The sequence below is a fragment of the Sycon ciliatum genome, chromosome 1 (genome assembly GCF_964019385.1).
Source record: "Sycon ciliatum chromosome 1, ocSycCili1.1, whole genome shotgun sequence".
Taxonomy (NCBI): Eukaryota; Metazoa; Porifera; class Calcarea; order Leucosolenida; family Sycettidae; genus Sycon; species Sycon ciliatum.
In genome coordinates, this window is record NC_088643.1 from 54,097,941 (window position 1) to 54,115,286 (window position 17,346).

Genomic DNA, 17,346 nt, shown 5'->3' on the forward strand with positions numbered 1-17,346 from the left:
GAGCAACACTGGGTATAGTGTAGACAGTGACACTTCCTACACGCTGACTAAGTTGAAGGCTCGATGGGGTTGCTGTGCCCTCTGGATGGCAATCGTGACTCAATCAAATATCACGCTAAATTATGGGCCGCCCAGCAGAAAAAATTTAGAGGTGAAAGGGGTGATCCGGGTACCCGGGTACCCGTCTGTTTAGCTGCTGATCCGTTAGAAAACGAGTACCCGTTAGTCGTGTACGCCGGTGCAGTACGGTATTCTTAGCTGGCTTGTATAGCCATACAGTTCGATGTACAGTTTGAGTGTGATGTTGGTTGTTCGATCCTGCTACTAGGGAGGTTTAGTCCCACGTAATCCGTGGGTACTTTACGTGTGTGTACCACGTGATACTCAGTGACCCACGTACAGACGTTTTCAGGTTCACGACATACCGTGTATGGAGGCTCACCCACGTTCCGCCAGAACGTGGGTGAAAATCAGAATGGAGCGCATTGTGCGAGCTGTGAGGGTGCTCAGCTGAAGAAGTTTCCGAAGCACGAAATCAAAATATTGGATGAGCTTCTTAGGCCCGGGTAGCTTCGTCTTTGACCAGGTTTGGGCCTTTCGCTTTATGGCTGTTGTTTGTTCCGTGTGACTAAACACAACATTGTAACGTGGGCGCCCTTCATCCACTTTACGTGGATCACCCACGTACGCGTTTCCGTTACGTGGGCACTAAACCTCCCTACATATGACAATTTGGACTGTTTTTGCATGTAGCACAGTAAGTGCACATGCTGTGCTTGTCGCGATGTAGTGTACTTGCTGTGAATTGCATGACATCGCATGTACTCCTGGCACGAAATGCGAAAGGCTATTGTATCGTAACTGTTACTATTGGCTGCTAAAGGGTACCCGATAACCCATCCGTTAAGCCACGTACCCGTTTGCAACCTTAAAGGGTAACCGTTTCACCCCTAAAAAACTACGAGCAACTGGCCTTTCAAGGTTCTGCTATCATTTGATACAGTCCGTGAGTTTCAAATGGGAGGCAGGTAGAAGTTCAAGACCCCGTTGTATCTCCTTAGTATTTGTGCGTGTTTCTGTTTTCCTTTGTGAAATTACTTAGAAGGACATGTATACCATACCACTACTTGTATACCAAAACAATAAAACCTTGTTTTAGCGACCACCTGCTTTTACGACCGTTTTTCCATGCACGGACAGTTCTACACAGAAACTGCACCGGATACAGCGACCACCTGCCTTGGGCGACCGGCGACCGACTTTCAGTGTACCAAGTGCCATATCGGACCTGCACCGTGACAGGGACCAAAACTAGCCCGCAAATGTGCCATCTTGCCCGGCAGGCTTGACTGCGGCAGGGTTGAAGTGCACTCTGAAGCATGTGCATGCAGTCAACAGAAGTGACAAGTGACAGTGCAGGATGCGCTGCATGCACTTGAGTGGGGTGTGCATGCTTTGCCGGCACGAAAGAGACTATGCTCCACGCCTGTCAATACGAGTAAGTGGAAGTACATGTACAATCATGCACATGTACGTACACAATCCGATATGCCACAAATGTATGGGACCTGGTTCTAAAGACCACCTGGTTTTAATGACCACCTTCGCTTGCACCGTGTGGTGGTCGCTGTAAAAACCAGGTTTTACTGTAGTTATATCTGCCATGAATATAGCTACGGTGTTATCAGAATAGGATGCAGACCAGTGTGCCGAAGACGAACCAGAGGGGAGCGGGGAACAACGCTGCACATCCAATCAGTACAGCGGTGGAGATCTGGAGATCTGGAAATCACACTAAATCTCCTCCTGCGCATCCACTCACCTGACATATGGGCTTATTGATTCTTTCAGCCGCCAGGAATAGAGCGGTGTTTCCGAAATCATTGAGTGAGTTCACCTTGGCGCCATTCTCCAGGAAGTAGAGAACCAGATCCTGAAAGTGGCAAACAATGATGTTCACACACAATACAACGACCTGTTACCACACCAAACAGAGGATGGAGGAGAGTGTAGACGTATATATTCTCTCTGTATGCCGGCAGAAAAAGGTGACAATCACTATGAGCATCAGCTATGCGGGTACACCACTATCTCATCTTTTCCTTTCCCCTAAGGTCGCAATCATACTTGGCTTCACTTCGATTAGCAGTTTTCTTCTTCAGTTTCATTTCCCTTGGCTTATACACTTGTGCTCTTTTCCCCAAGGGAGACCCACACGATGGGTCTTTTTTTATTGCAACATGATCTCAAGGCGCAGTGGCCCTGGGAACACCAGCTAATTTGAAGAGAGTGAGTGTTAAAACCAACCATGGCATATAGCCACTCAGGAATGTATCACGGATACTACAGTGTATATGGCATGTGGTGCAAGACAGACTGCACCGTCAGAACTATTTCAGCTGTCTGAAAGACACCGATTTTTGCATACCTGCATCTCACTGTTCAATACAAATATTGATATCTCCAGACTGCATGCTATGTAGCATTCTTCAGTACAAGCACAACTACAGCAGAGATACAAGATGTGTTACCTGATATCCATGCCGAGCGACCAGGTGAAGTGGAGTATTTCCAGTACTGGGATCTCGGCAGTTCAGAAAGCGAGATTCAAAATTGAAGAACAGGGCCTAGGAAGAGGAGTTGAGATCAACCACAACAACCAGCCATGGCTCGTCAAACTACAAACGGCACATTAACGTCATCCACGTGATGAATGTGTACATGTGATCATCTTGAGAACTTTCAGTAGATGATGGCCAATTTAGCCACGAGGTACAGTTCCAGTTGTCAGTATGTAACAAAGCGCAGCAACACCATCTCTCATACGGGTGGCTACTTCACATTGATAGTATACATGTTGAAGAATTCTACCCTGCACTCCTGGCTTGATTAACGAATTCCATATTTATAATTCTTGAATAGAAGCAAATCCCTTAATTGCATTTCACTCAGAAACAGCCAACAGCATTTACCGTGTATGATGCTCATAGGTATATCAGTGTGGGGTTGGGGCCGGGGTGGGGGGGGGGAGGGGCAGAGGGCACTACAGGTCAGACCTATTCCCGGAAATACAAAGTAAGAATGTGTGCTATTTACAGTACCACGCTGCCGACTTCATTCGTGACTTACCAGCTTCTTCACGATCTCCTCATTGCCTAGCTGTGCCGCATGCAGCAGGATGTGTTCCGAACTCTTCAACGTTCCAGGGAATACTTGGTAAAGAAATCTGGTTTTCAGAGAAGTGCAGGAAACACACAATCAAAGCACCAGTAGGACTTGCAATATGATGAAATCCATCATTTTTTCTTGCTTTGTTCTAATCAATTAAGGTTGTTAAGCAAAGTAATTGCCACTAATTGGTAAGTTGCCAACGCATACAAGTAACTATACTAATACTATACGTATATCTCGGCATTCTGATGTGCCGCTATAGCACAATTGCTCACATTCTGAAGCAACAGAGCTGCACCATTCAGCGACTTACAGAGTGTCTTCTCGAAGAATTCTGTTTCGAGATTTGCTTTCGAAGAAGACCTGTAGGTGGAGGGTTTAGTGGGAGGACAAATAACCAGGACATCACAATGTGATATGGTGCTGTGTAGCTGTACGATTCCACAGACGATGAGATGTTGCATGCCGATGTCACTACATACTGATAGCATCGTGCTGTTGATCACAAAGCACAGGCAACTGTACCTGCTATTCTCCCTACAACACGTGTTGCAATCGGATACGAATACATGTGGCAGTGCCATACTACTTCAGGAACCTCATCTGATCTTCTTGAAATCCATTGGGGATCAAGATCTCGACCGCGAGTCCAGACATTGACACGTGGTGTTGCAAGCTGAACAGTCTTGGACACTGATGCGCCACACCAAGCGAGTCCAGCATTTGTGGATGATTCAAATCAGCCTCTTCTTCACCTCATGGTTTTTGGCATTGTTTCAATATACGACTCATAGTGATACCGTAGAATCCTGCGGATAAGCCCCCGGGCGTATCTGTTTCACAAGGACATTTCGGTGGGCTTATGCAAGAACATGGGCTTATACACAGACACGGGCTTATACGCCGACACCAAAATTGTGCTATTGAAAAGCCCAAAGCCCAGTGTAATGATGCAGGATTTGTCCTTTCCTGTCTTGTTCATTCCATATTTGCTTTATTGTACACCATCGTTGTACAGTAGGATTTTGCACCCTTGCACCATTTGCAGCACTCAGGAGCACCTTTTGTAGCACACATGAACTCTTGCGGCACCTGTGATCACTTACAGCATCCGCGCACTTTTATGGCACCTTTGTACATGCATTGTACCTTTGCACTGATCACTATACTATGCACTATGCATACTGTAGCCTTTTCCATCACCTCAAGTCCACTTTCGGGACTTGGGGTGAGATTCTTCCGTGTCTGCATTTTCATTTTTGTAGATGCGTTCTGTATTATTCGTTGTTCTTTCTTGCATGATGTTCTCGAGTAAGATTAGCCTTTCGTTGCTCCAACGTACAGTCTTATAATGAACCTGAGGTGATAGAAACCTCACACCCAGACAACAGCCAAATCACTTTTCTTATTCAAAACCTCCCTTTTATGGAATTGTCTCCTACCCACATTGACTTCGGAATCTTCTGTCCATGTATTCAAGAAAGAGCTGCGCAAACATTCCTCTAAGTATTCAGGTCTACTCGCTGGCATGCCGCTACCCTGTTCATCGTAGTCGTAGTGGAGAAGTTCGACAAAATTCATGATGAACAATTAGGCCCGGCGAAGGCTATCAGTTAGGAGAAGTTCAAAATCTCTTGTCGCTGTAAAGTGTATTACCCATTGATTCACCTTACCCACACTTGGCATTGTTGCACACAATGTCCGGTCACTGAATAAGGAATGCAAGTAGAACAGTTCGTACTCCGGTTGTTATCTTTACCTTACACCCCTCTACCGCATCCGGTCTCACAGTGCTGACAGCCGCGGCAGTGATGTGCAGCACATCATACACGCTACGCCCTGCAATGAAGCAAACAATATGAAAACACCTATTGCTACTTTAACTGTAAAGCAAAAGCAAAGCACATCCTTGAAGCCAATGCAAATTCTTGGGAGCAAAATTCACACAAACTGATTTCATAAGGTGGTAGCTTTCATTGTGGATCATAGCTCTGCATAGCTTTGGAGGTTCAATTTCCAAATTGTCGGTACACGCGACACTTACCATCGGAATTTTCATGGCCAGTGAAATTATCGTAGAATTCACCTGTAAGACATGGAGAAGCATAGAATACATACACGGTGGTGATGCTTTGAGCTGGTTTAATGAAATGCGGTCGGACCAGTAAGTCTGAGCTTCACTGATGAGACCTAGCACGGTCGAAACCGCAGCTGTCGGGAGATTGAGCAGTACATTATGGTGAGGTATACTTCTTGAGGTATACTTCTTGATGCAGTTTGCTTCTTGATGCAGTTTGGCGTGCCGTAGATACCTGGGAGGGTGCCAGCATGTTCCCGGTTACGCATGGTCACACTTTTCTGACTGGGCTTACTTAGTACTATGCCTCCCCCCCCCCCCACACACACACCTTTTTAATGATTTAGTGTGGTATGTAAAGCCTGCACTACACTATACATGTGCACGAATCGAGATCCGTGTAGCATAGTTTTACGCACAAACGTCCCAGCAATATTGCATGCTTCTTTTGGAAGCAACCTACTTACGTAAGAAAGCAAAACAGCCCAAAAATGAAATGCTTGGTAGACGAACGCCACATCCAACAAGGACAACTCACCAGTTTTGGTATCTTGCACGACTAACCGCCGGCCCGGGTAGACAACCTCCTGTGTGCCAGTCGTGTAGAATCCCACCATGCCAGTCAGTACCTGCACGCAACGGAAAAAATCATTCAAACCACATACTAGTACTGTTCATGCCAAAATTCACCATGTAACCATGTAACCATGTAACCATGTAACCATGCAAATCATGTGTAACCTGGCACTACACGTGCTGAGGCTCCCCTTGAACCTGAACATATACCAACGCATTATCAATGAGGAAGGAACAAAACACAGAAATGACTGGCCCAGCCGTGACTACCTGCATATCCCCAATAGCATTTTACAATGCATTTCACAGTAGAAATGCCTTCTAGACTTCACCCTGACGGAACCTAAATTCATGGTGGACAGGACTCTACTCACCAAGTTGATTCCAAGTTCATCCACAAAATCATTGATCGTCATACCAGGACTACAAATACAGCAGAACACCAAATGCACGACAAAAATATATCACAACACTAATGTCTATACTGCGCAACGTACTGATGTGCTGCCAATGATACATTACAATTGTAAATAATGGCAATCCATAACTCCTAAATGTACAATGTACTTGTACGCTCATAGATCCCATACAGTAACTTCCTGACCAGTGATCAGATTGAAAAGGAAAGTTCCGAAGTCCGATCTCAATCTCCAATTTCAATCACGAGGAGAGCTACCTAACCCTACTTTACCCTTGTGCGTCCGCTACATCCACTACATCAAATCGCTGGTCCACCATCTGAGAAACATCATCACGGATCTGAAAGCAGATAGAAGAGCAGCAACTGTCACTATTTTCTGGCTTGCCCAAAGTGTTTCACTGCAGTGTCATTTCTTCTTATAGTCCATAGACATAGTACATGAATAAATCCAGCCCTGCTATAACTATGGTCACACATCATGCTACTTAAGTACATGTACTGCTGTGGACATAGAAACCCGGCAGCGGAGTGACCGTGGCCGGCGCCCTTATTTGCTTGGCACGTACACACGCTGTAACACTGTGAAAAATAGACAATGCTCAAGGTTGCAAGGCCAGTGCCCCGTAATCGCTTGATGTCTCAATGGGTTTCAATGGGTTTCAATGGGTTTCAATGGGTTTCAATGGGTTTCAATGGGTTTCAATGGGTTTCAATGTCCTCAACTGTGCTTGACCAGTACCAATGCCGCGGAACTCATCCCACAACTACAAGTAGTACCAGCCCAGCAACTAAGTACAGTGTATGTAGCGCTGGTACACACGCGCACACACACACACACACACACACGCACACGCACGCACGCACGCACGCGCGCGCGCACGCACGCACACACACACACACACACATGGTGGTAATCGTCGGTAGAAAAAGCACGTCCATGGAAAGTTCTGGTCCATGACACACACACACAACACAAACGCATGCACTGAACTGCGTACCTCTTGCTGTAGCTCCTCAATGCTTTCTGACCAGGAGCGGCATTCATTCAAGTTGAACTTCTGACCAAGACGAGATATTTCTGCAGTCATAAAGAGCATAGTGCCAACATCACATTTAGGGTCGGCTCCCAGCCATGGGACTATACCTACAGTACACAAACTATAGGTTTGGCAATGATAGCTAGTCACATGACAACACTTTCAAGAGAAAATACTACCAATCAGAACAAAAATATGTACATAACCGTCATAACGTTAACGTATTGGCAATGGCCGAAGAGGCAATTATGCAATTCACACATAATTAGAGCGGGCAACATTGAATGTACGTCACACAGAACTATAGTGGACAATACACACCATCTTTGCAGTCCTCCACTAGAGTTTTCAGCTCAGCCGTCCTGTGCAAGCCACCGAAAGAATCCGGAACACGACATGTCAGTACCTGCCAACATACAGTTCTGTTGGGTGCCGAAGGGCTGGGGGGGGGGGGGGGGTCAGCCTCCTAGCCTGGGACGTTCTTATTTTAATGTATTACAGTCTGTGCACAGTTGAGTCACCGTGTATACACTGGTACGCTGTGCTTGGTGAAATCCTAGCCTATTCGTTCTGCGGCATCCGACAGTACTGTGGAAGCTATCAGTACTTGCAATTAGATAGGCTTATAGTGGTCATGAATCATGATTAAACATCAGTGCTCTGATCTGACCGAGAAGAGGGAATGGGCGTTCTTAGCTACTGCCCCACTCCAGCTTATCTGTTGATATGTGCTGCAACTGGCCCACTCCAGCTTACCTGTTGATATGGGCTGCAGTCTTCGGAGGGCTTGGTATGTCCTTCAGGTCACTTTCAGCCTTGGTTATCTTCTTTTCAAAATGATCCTAAAAGCACACGGAAATGATGAGAGTAGACAGTAGATGACACCGTGAGTCAAATAGAACACTTCACTTATAAATCGAAAGGTGATATGCATCCTCCAGATCCTTGAAAATCTATTACATGACACCAAAAGTTGAGCAAGAGCGATTTCCAACTACAGTAAAATCTGGTGTATTCGACCTCTGGTTTTAGCTGCACCGGAAACAGCGACCACCTGCCTTGCGCAACCAGCGACTGACTTTTAGCGTACCAAGTGCCATATCGGACCTGCACACAGGGACCAAAACTAGCCAAATGTGCCATCTTGCCCGGCAGGCTTGACTGCAACAGGGTTGAAGTTCACTCTGAAGCATGTGCATGCAGTCAACAGAAGTGACAGGTGACAGCGCAGGATGCGCTGCATGCACTTGGGTGAGGTGTGCTTTCCCTACACGAAAGTATTCTATGCTCCACGCCCGTCAATACGAGTAGAGTACATGGAAGTGACAGAGAGTCATGCACATGTACATGTATGTACACGATTCGAGAAGCCACGAATGTGTGGGAACTTGTTCTAAGGACCACTTGGCTGTAAGGACCGTTTTTGCTTGCACCGTGGGATGGTCGCTTAAACCAGGTTTTACTGAACACACTCAGTCTCCACAGATTATTGAATGTATGTTATAATGAATACATTAATGATTCACTACTAATAGTATACAGGGTACAAATATCCACTAACCAGTTTGGCCATCACCGCAAGTGACTGTCGCAACTGAAATCCCCGAAGGAAGAAGACCGCCATGAAGGAGCAAAGGCCGATTTCATCGACCTGTAAACAGCAAACGGACAGCAGATGTTACACTGTGCTTCGACTCCCCGTGATTCTGCAATGCCATATTCGCACTGATGATGAGTGGAAAACCAGGGTCACATTGTTTGAGGACATCCTCTCTAATAACTTTAGTGACCTGAGAGTGTTGAAAAGAATAGTTAGTTAAAATAGCAAACTAGGGTCAAAACCCTGGGTACAGTACATGTTGCGAGATGCTCCACTAAATATAACCGTGAGAGTAAGTTTTGATTTTGTAATCCTCCACTGAAGATGTTCTAATCCTACTTTTAAATTTATACTGCATGAACCTACCTCGGCGAAATCTTGTGAGTCAAAGCTTATTTCAAGCCGGAAGAGTGACCTCAGGCACTTCACGATGAGATTTAGAGTCCAGCTGCAACAAGACAGTGAATATCAATAGTAGATCTCTTCACTGTGCACAAGTCATTCTATATTTCTCCAGCCCGCTATGACCACGTCAATTTGCTTGAAGTCAGCCAGTCAGCCAGTCAGCCAGTCAGTAAAGCAGAAAGTAAATACATGTACATGTTCAAAATTTTAACTCGGATAATGAGCCAGTAATAAACGTAAAAAGGAGAAGAAATCACATGAGAACGAGTTATGCAGCATCTATCCACGACTGTAACAACACACACAGATGTGTTTTAAGAGCTAGGTCTCAGGTCGCTGAATGTCTCAGTAGCCTGTCAGTTTTGTGCCCTACTATCGCACTGTCTGACTGTTTATCATATTGTTACAGTCGTGGATAGTTGCTGCATAACTCGTTCTCGTGTGATCTATTCTCTTTTGTACATGTACATGTTCACGGAGCATTTCATGCCCTTGGGCTACATGTGTTTTGGTCAGTCTTGCTGGTTACCTGTAATAAACATGAACGGTCACCACAATGACCGAACAAGACAATACACATGTGATGAACAGGTGTTGTAACCGATTCTCCAGCCATGCCGGCGTGCTATAGGCAGTGCCATCACGACGCTGCACAGTCTTACCGATCATTCAGTAGTATTTCTGACGTGAACATTTCCGGAACGAGAGCATTGACCAGGGCACAAAGAATCCTGTGCCCGCAACAGCAAACAGCAAGAATAGAACAGTGTTGCAATGCAGCAAAGCACGGCGCATGACAATAATGTACTGGCCAGTGAAGTTTGACATCATGAACGGAGTGGCACTGCATTCAAGTGCACAGAATGGCATTTCCACAACAGTGCTTGGGTAATGTAGCACCCAGTGTTATTTTATTCATATATTTTTTATTTTAGCGTTATTTTATTCATGGAGTCGAATTTCACTGGACGGCATAGTACTCAAGTGTCATTGGCAATGTGGTACACTAAACGTTCCTACATGAAAGCTGACTTGATTCCAACACATACCAATACTGTTTTGCCCGAACAAGTATCAATAGATGAACCAAGTGTGGCAGTGCAGACATGCAGTGGAAACGCAGTCAACAGGGAGAATGCTAGACGTCTCAGAGGCTCCACACTCACCTGCAGTCGTTGAAATCAGACAACTCCTGCAGAACGGAAATAGGCAAGACACTCTGGTATCATACATTACATTGCTACATTGTGGAAGTTACCCCAAAAAGGCAGAGAGTGCTTCAAAGATAGCTTAGACCACTGCACTGTAAAAGCTTATAGTCCACTGCCAATTTTTCCATGCCGCACAGAAGTTGAACTCCGCAACAAATTATCACCAAACGTTTCCTACTTTCAAGTACACATGTGCATGTAAATGTATTTACCTCTACTTTGAGTTTTGAGCCTTCTCTGGTGGCCTGCAAATGGCAAAAGCAAGCAAGCCAGAACAGTGCGAACAGGAATCAACATAGCAGGGCGAGGAAGCTATCTCAGACAAGGCAGGGATGAGCTTAAGGCGAATACACAACTGGAATGACCTAACAATGTCATTAGGTATGTTCCTAACCCTTATCCGACCGGCCAGTCAAATATCGACGACTATCCGTAGATGACTTTAACAAGCTGTAACTCACTTAGTTTTGATCGAATTTGGACCATTTTGGTCTCAAAAGATGCTGGAAAGACCCACCATTCATTTGCAAAAGACCAGAGCGTGTTAGCATCTTTCAAAGAGAAGTTATAAGTCTCTGAGCGAGGTCTGTTTTCACACCGCGTACAAAACAAGTTTTCAAATGGTGTAACTTTGGCAATGATTACATTGTCCTCCTAAAACTTTGCCTGGATGCTTCCCTGATGGTATAATTCAAAATGTGTTAGCATGAAAGTACAAAATTAAGACTACAAATAGTCCATATGTCGATGAGCCGTACTTCTCTTCAAAAAATGGAATTGGAGATGGAGTTTTGTTCCTCTTTCAAATGAAAGCTACAAACTGTTTCTAGAGAATTCCTCATGGCTCAAGCTTTCCAAAAAGCCCAAGTTTGCCAATATCACCCAAGGGAAACTAAAGTTATCAACAAAATGAGTCGCGGCGCCTCTCGCTTCGACTGAGAATTTGTCCACTTTGACGGCCGGATAAGGGCTAAACAGGGGGGGGGGGGGGGTGGAAGGTCGTGGGATCCATCAAACATGCGGTACCCAAGTTAATTGTGCTGCATGACCATCATGATACATTTGGCATGTGTTCATCTACTACCCAGTCATACATGCCAGACTCAGTAAGCAGTAAGCAGTCTGAGAGCAGGTGACCTCCACCGCTCTATACAGTAATATATCCACTGTTCAAACCAACAACGATTCGTAACATTTCCTTTGTGGGCATGACCGTATGTTTGGACTTTCAATGATAGAATCATAATTCACCAGTGTGGCTATCCACATCCGTACCTTCAGCAAACTGCGGGCTAAGGAGAAGAGACAGTCTTCTGCATCTGGCTTCACAGGCCTTGGCGAACAAAACAACACAGAGAAGCATCAAATTCAGTATCAACGGCAATGTTTTTCAAGTTATCTGGTGACCTAGTATGGAGTTTCTTGCCTTTTTGGCCAACATACCGGTAAAAGACGCAAGCACACGCATGAACGCACACATACATACACACATACACACACATATACATACACACTCACACACAGACGCATACACACACACACACACACACGCGCGCGCGCGTGCGCGTGTGCGTGCGTGCACACACACACACGCACAGCTTACCTGCTGACACGGCGTTGTGCTAATGACGTCTTCAAAATTCGTCGAAGTCAGGCGATATGGAAGAACAGGAAAGATAGGAACAAAGAGGATGGTAGTGTCCAAACATGGCTTGTGCTTATGCTGCACACAGCCTCGTTAGCACAGGCCCAGCTCAACCAGTCCAGTCGGTCAGGCCATGCCCGGACCAACGCTTCGGTATTTCATGTTAAGTGGGTCATACCATGTGCCTGCCATATATGGAACAGAGAACGAAAGGCTGTGGGATGGCCAGACCAATCAAAAACTGTTTCCGCCGGTTCTGCAGCATGACCATCTGCAGCACATCATATCACGTTTGATGCTACCGTCAGAGTTCAAAAGGGTGATTGGCCAAATTGTGATGACTGAGTCTATGGGACAGGACTTCACTACCAACCACACAAAAGGCCCTATGACACAAAAGGCCCTATGACACAAAAGGCCCTATGACACAAGGAACCCGACAAGAGTGAGACCAGGGTGACTGCCTGATGTAGCGGTCATTCACCATCATTATTCTATGACTATCACTGAAAAATGAAAATGCAGTGTATGCTTTGTTTTGTTGTGCAAAACATGATCTGCGACTTCGGCTGTGTCAATCAGTCCGAAGGTGCAGAAATCAAAGGCCCTGGTCGCTGTCGATGTTGGGCAGGGGAGAAGAACTTACTTGTACCACAGGATGAGGTGATTCGCCTGTCATTAACTGCAAGCATATCGGAGGAGAAGAAGAGTGCAATAGGTATACACGGAGACAAGAAAAAGCGATACGTAGTTGGTAGAGCAACACTACACATGTGTGTTCCCAGCGCACACTCATCTAACCATCTGTACTTCATTACATATTGTCCATGCATGGCATACTAGAAGATGAGCATGGTAGTTTGATGCAGCTGCTATACACCGGAATATGCCGGTCCCAGAAATGCCAGAATACTGAGTGCCAGGGGTATCATAGAAACTACAGTCGAACCTCTTTAGGACGAACACCAAGGGACCGACGGTATTTGTTCGCAATAACGGGAGTTCTTCTTATCCATATGTCTTACCCAATGAATACACAGTGGTGAATCCAATAGCGCTGGGAATTCTAGTGAAAGTTTGTCTTATCAGTGTTCTTCTTAACGAGGTTTCACTGTACGTGAAGTCACCTTACCGTCAGCGGTTTGGCCAGAAGAACATCCGGACTGGAGGACATCATGTCTGGACATACGCACCAGGAATACTTGATATCGTAATTGACAACACTCCACAGCACCGGGAACACCTGTTCAGTGGATTTCAACAACACAAGAATTACACACTAAGCCGAAGATGTTTCTACTGTAGAACTTGGCTACATGTGTACACTGCTAGCACTGAGCACATGTGTACAATGCTAGCACTGAGGAAATGAGGCAGAGTAGTTTGTAGATATTCTTATGCTGTGTTCAAGTCTCTAAAACAGCTGATCGCTCAGACATGTTTGGTTCCATGGCACACACTGCAGCAGAGCATCTGCCACTGTCCGCGGCCCACAGGCACAACGCAAGTCAACCGTGCAGTACCATCACCAAACACAATAATTATAGTGGTACCCATACCATAATACATCGCAGCAACACCTACTAGCACCAGTCTTGTCTCTGCGGAACATACCTCATCACCAAACGACGATATAAAGTACTCCTTGTCGACCCGATGGTTCTTGGAGAGGAAGCCACTGCATGACACGTGGAAGAGCAAAGCATCACCGTAACCATCTTGCAACAAATGTGCCCTGTATCATATGCCATGTATGCCCTGTATGCCATGTATGCTCTGTATGCCCTGTATGCCATGTATGCTCCAGCAAGACAGTGTAATTAGCAACAAATGTAGCAATCCAGTGCAACAGACAACAGCGACACATCCAACACATGAATCTATTGAAGCATTGGCTTGTAGCCTGAAATGACCAATCACTAACCAATTTGTGGTTGTTCTGGCAGCGGTGGCATGCGACAACACAGATGTCACTGTATGCTTTGCCGCTGAGGGGCGTCACAGGGCAGTGAGGTGTGGTACGACCGGGGGTCAGGGGTTTCCCGGGGGGGGGGGGGGGGATCCGATTTTTCGGCCAACAGGACACGCTTCAGCACCCAACAGGCGCTCTGGGTGGACGATCCTGGTGCGACCATAGCCGTACTGGTCGTAAAGTGTGTGACGCCCCTGCTTTGCACGCACTATCCAGGCAGTACCAGACTCCCATACAGCAAAACCTCATGATTAGGCGGTGCTACGATTAAGCCTAGCTACGTACACTGGCTTGTCCAACTCCTGTGAACACTAGTGCATTGCAACAATGCCATCAGAGCTGCTTGAGCTTTGGCTAAAATTCAATGCTCTCGTGATGATCTGCTGAGGCCCATCAGTCTGCAAGCTCAGTAATCCCTCAGTATGTAGAGTGCTTCTGCTACACATGCTACCGGACAACTTACGATTCTTGCAGGCCACTGACAAACCAGTCTGCGCGCATCACCTTCTGTTGTTTACTCAGCCTGTGCAGGCAGAATGGTAGCAGGGAGCACAGCGAGAGTATCGGAGGTGCAGTTGAAAAAAAAACGAAAGTGGAGACGAAAAAAGGCAGACAGTGTTAGGAGATCAGCTGGGTAGCTTAGTTGGATTTCATACCCTGTGCTAACAGTCAATCCTGTCTGAAAACCTGTGAACAGTTGTCAGTTTGCCTTCCTTTCAAATCATAAAATAGGTCTGTGGGAACTGCATTTGAGAACTATTAACAAATAATAATTCACTGGTTTGAGGGAAATACGCAAACGGGAAAGTCTGAAGAAAAAATTGACTGCCACCACCTGGACTCCGGCGAACCAGGGACCTTCGCTTGAGGCCAGCGATGCTCTATCCACTGAGCTATTGCAAATAATAATATTAATTATTATTACCGTAAAGTACTGTTGATCCGCCCCCTCTCTAATTCCCGCCCCTGTCGATTTTCTACCTGTGAAGCAATTCCGGCGTATACAACTAAATACGATGTTGAACCGACGCTTGCACGGCTGTACACAATACGTGCCAATCCAGGATGAAAGTGTGCACAATCCAGCACATCGAGTCTGATCCTCCACGCTGTTGTACATCGTCCTGCACTTCACAGCCTTGATCTAATTCCCACCCCCTGCCGAAAAACCAGCTGGGAAGCAACATGGCGCGAGGGGGGCGAGGCGGATCAACGGTACTTTACGGTATAACCCCAGCAATGTACATGTAGAAGTATGAAATGATGCAAGGAAACCTTAAGGAACAATACTAAAGTATCTACGACTGTAAACTATACTGTTTCCTCAGAGCCCCCGGATGGAGTGGTTTACATGTCATTTCATTTTTTTCATCGGGTAGGATTATAGTTGCCGCAACTGACGCATCACTGGCACTTACCCATCAAAACTCGTCATCTTGCGCATTGGCTTGCCCATGATCACTAGATAGAAACAAAGGATACAAGATGGGAAAGAGAGCAAGAGAGAGAGAGAGAGAGAGCCTCGGAGAGAGAGAGAGAGAGAGAGAGAGAGAGAGAGAGAGAGAGAGAGAGAGAGAGAGAGAGAGAGAGAGAGAGAGAGAGAGAGAGAGAGAGAGAGAGAGAGAGAGAGAAAGGCAGGAACAAACAATGCAAACAATGCAGCAACATGCTTGAATATTGAAATGATGTGAGCCCCCCCCCCCCCCCCAATAATGTCTAGACTAATTCTGAGCTTTACAACAGCGGAATCAATAGCTTGAGACGCCGCGCATGGGAGAAGGAATCATCTGGTTCCTCTGTGCCTAAGCCTACCGTCACCCGGGGCCGGTGGGGCTGTTTCATTTGATCCAGAAACAGGCAATGGATGGTCTGAGCGCTAGCTACTGTAGATATCACGGACATCACTAGTGTATTTCCATTTTCCAAGCCAAGTGACCCTAGCAATATCATTAATTTTAGCCTACCCGCCAAGGCACAGCCGGGTTCCCATTCTGGTATAACCAAGAGTACATAACCCCCCAGAGTGTGCAACGCCTGATCCAGCTCTGCATAGGGTCTTGGTCGAGCGGAATCGGATCTTTGCGTCATAATACCGTACACATCTGAGGGGAACCCGGGGAGTCGCGGGTACTCTTGGATCAAAAACAATGGTGCCCTGCCTCGAGACCGGCCTTGCGCTGGTGTGAAGTGTACGCATGACATCAGAAGATCCGATTCCGCTCGACCAAGACCCTACACAGAGCTGGATCGGCGTTGCACACTCTGGGGGGTTATGTACTCTTGGTATAACCTATTGCAATCTCACCCAATGTGATACCCGCTGTCGTATCACATTTAAGCCCCACTTTGATCACCCAAAAAGCGAGGGCGTGGCTCGTACTCGGATGATCGAATTAACGGTGATAAACAGGATAAATGTCTGCATTGCGTGGCAAAATGGGGGGTGCGGCTTATACTCCGGAAAATACCGTACTCGTTAATTTGCTTTTGCAGCCGGGTACAAGGTGTGCACGTTGCTAACATAATTATGTACATGCCACCAGTGGATGGAAAACTTGATTGTCCAAAAACAACAGCACTCAACACTCACACTCTAAAAACCGTTTCATGGTCGAGCCTTGAAATAAGCCATTGAGAATGTTAGGTTCCGCTGGTTCGCCGCCATCGGCACAAAGCCTCAGGTTGGCCCAGGCATCTATGCCATGCAATCGCGCGCGAAAGTCGACCATGGCGAGGGCCAGGTGGACGGTCGGGTCAAACCCAGAGTCAGCAGACAGGATAACGCAGCGACAACTAATATTCGGATAGAAGTCTTCAGCTGATGTTCATCTTCGAGACCACATACAATGTAGTCACTGCTGCATTTCCATAGCGAGCGCAACAGCTAGCGTGCGGGACTGTGCTGCGTTTTCGATCAGTCAACAATAAGCCTGGTAATAGCTATTGTTGCTGCAGACATAATGCACACCGTACTACTACTAGATGTTCCTATCATCCGACACAACTCGTTGACATTGATTGAACTAACAAAATTTCAATGTGAAGACGAACTAGTTTGCAGTAGGCGGTTTACGCACGTCACTGCCCTGACTCCTGAGATAGAGAGAGTAGCTATCCCTGCAAACTCTGCACCTGATCGTGTGATCATGGTGATGCGGGAACGAACACGGCACAGCTGCACAGGCATGATGAAAATGGCGGTTGCCATGGATCTTCACGTACTACTCACTA

The 17,346-nt window shown here is 46.3% G+C and overlaps 1 protein-coding gene across 2 annotated transcripts in view; it reads right to left on the reverse strand.

Annotated features, from left to right (window-relative positions):
* LOC135831052 (uncharacterized) overlaps positions 1 to 17,107 on the reverse strand; it is a 26,671-nt gene extending 9,564 nt beyond the window's left edge. The window contains exons 1-25 of one of the 2 annotated variants that reach the window (XM_065343302.1): positions 16,706 to 17,107; positions 15,534 to 15,576; positions 14,579 to 14,638; positions 13,758 to 13,821; positions 13,276 to 13,386; positions 12,790 to 12,825; positions 12,102 to 12,130; positions 11,774 to 11,831; positions 10,711 to 10,743; positions 10,454 to 10,479; positions 9,950 to 10,018; positions 9,249 to 9,330; positions 8,844 to 8,933; positions 8,039 to 8,124; positions 7,604 to 7,644; positions 7,244 to 7,323; positions 6,516 to 6,583; positions 6,199 to 6,247; positions 5,787 to 5,877; positions 5,216 to 5,257; positions 4,931 to 5,010; positions 3,485 to 3,534; positions 3,130 to 3,226; positions 2,532 to 2,627; positions 1,823 to 1,933 (exon numbers count right to left, since the gene is read on the reverse strand). In XM_065343302.1, the coding sequence (XP_065199374.1) occupies positions 1,823 to 1,933; positions 2,532 to 2,627; positions 3,130 to 3,226; positions 3,485 to 3,534; positions 4,931 to 5,010; positions 5,216 to 5,257; positions 5,787 to 5,877; positions 6,199 to 6,247; positions 6,516 to 6,583; positions 7,244 to 7,323; positions 7,604 to 7,644; positions 8,039 to 8,124; positions 8,844 to 8,933; positions 9,249 to 9,330; positions 9,950 to 10,018; positions 10,454 to 10,479; positions 10,711 to 10,743; positions 11,774 to 11,831; positions 12,102 to 12,130; positions 12,790 to 12,825; positions 13,276 to 13,386; positions 13,758 to 13,821; positions 14,579 to 14,638; positions 15,534 to 15,576; positions 16,706 to 16,844 (1,731 nt within the window). In that variant the 5' untranslated portion in view covers positions 16,845 to 17,107. The remainder of the gene's footprint in view (positions 1 to 1,822; positions 1,934 to 2,531; positions 2,628 to 3,129; positions 3,227 to 3,484; positions 3,535 to 4,930; positions 5,011 to 5,215; positions 5,258 to 5,786; positions 5,878 to 6,198; positions 6,248 to 6,515; positions 6,584 to 7,243; positions 7,324 to 7,603; positions 7,645 to 8,038; positions 8,125 to 8,843; positions 8,934 to 9,248; positions 9,331 to 9,949; positions 10,019 to 10,453; positions 10,480 to 10,710; positions 10,744 to 11,773; positions 11,832 to 12,101; positions 12,131 to 12,789; positions 12,826 to 13,275; positions 13,387 to 13,757; positions 13,822 to 14,578; positions 14,639 to 15,533; positions 15,577 to 16,705) is intronic. The other variant, XM_065343303.1, reaches the window with a different exon arrangement.
* Between the last annotated feature and the right edge of the window lie 239 nt (positions 17,108 to 17,346).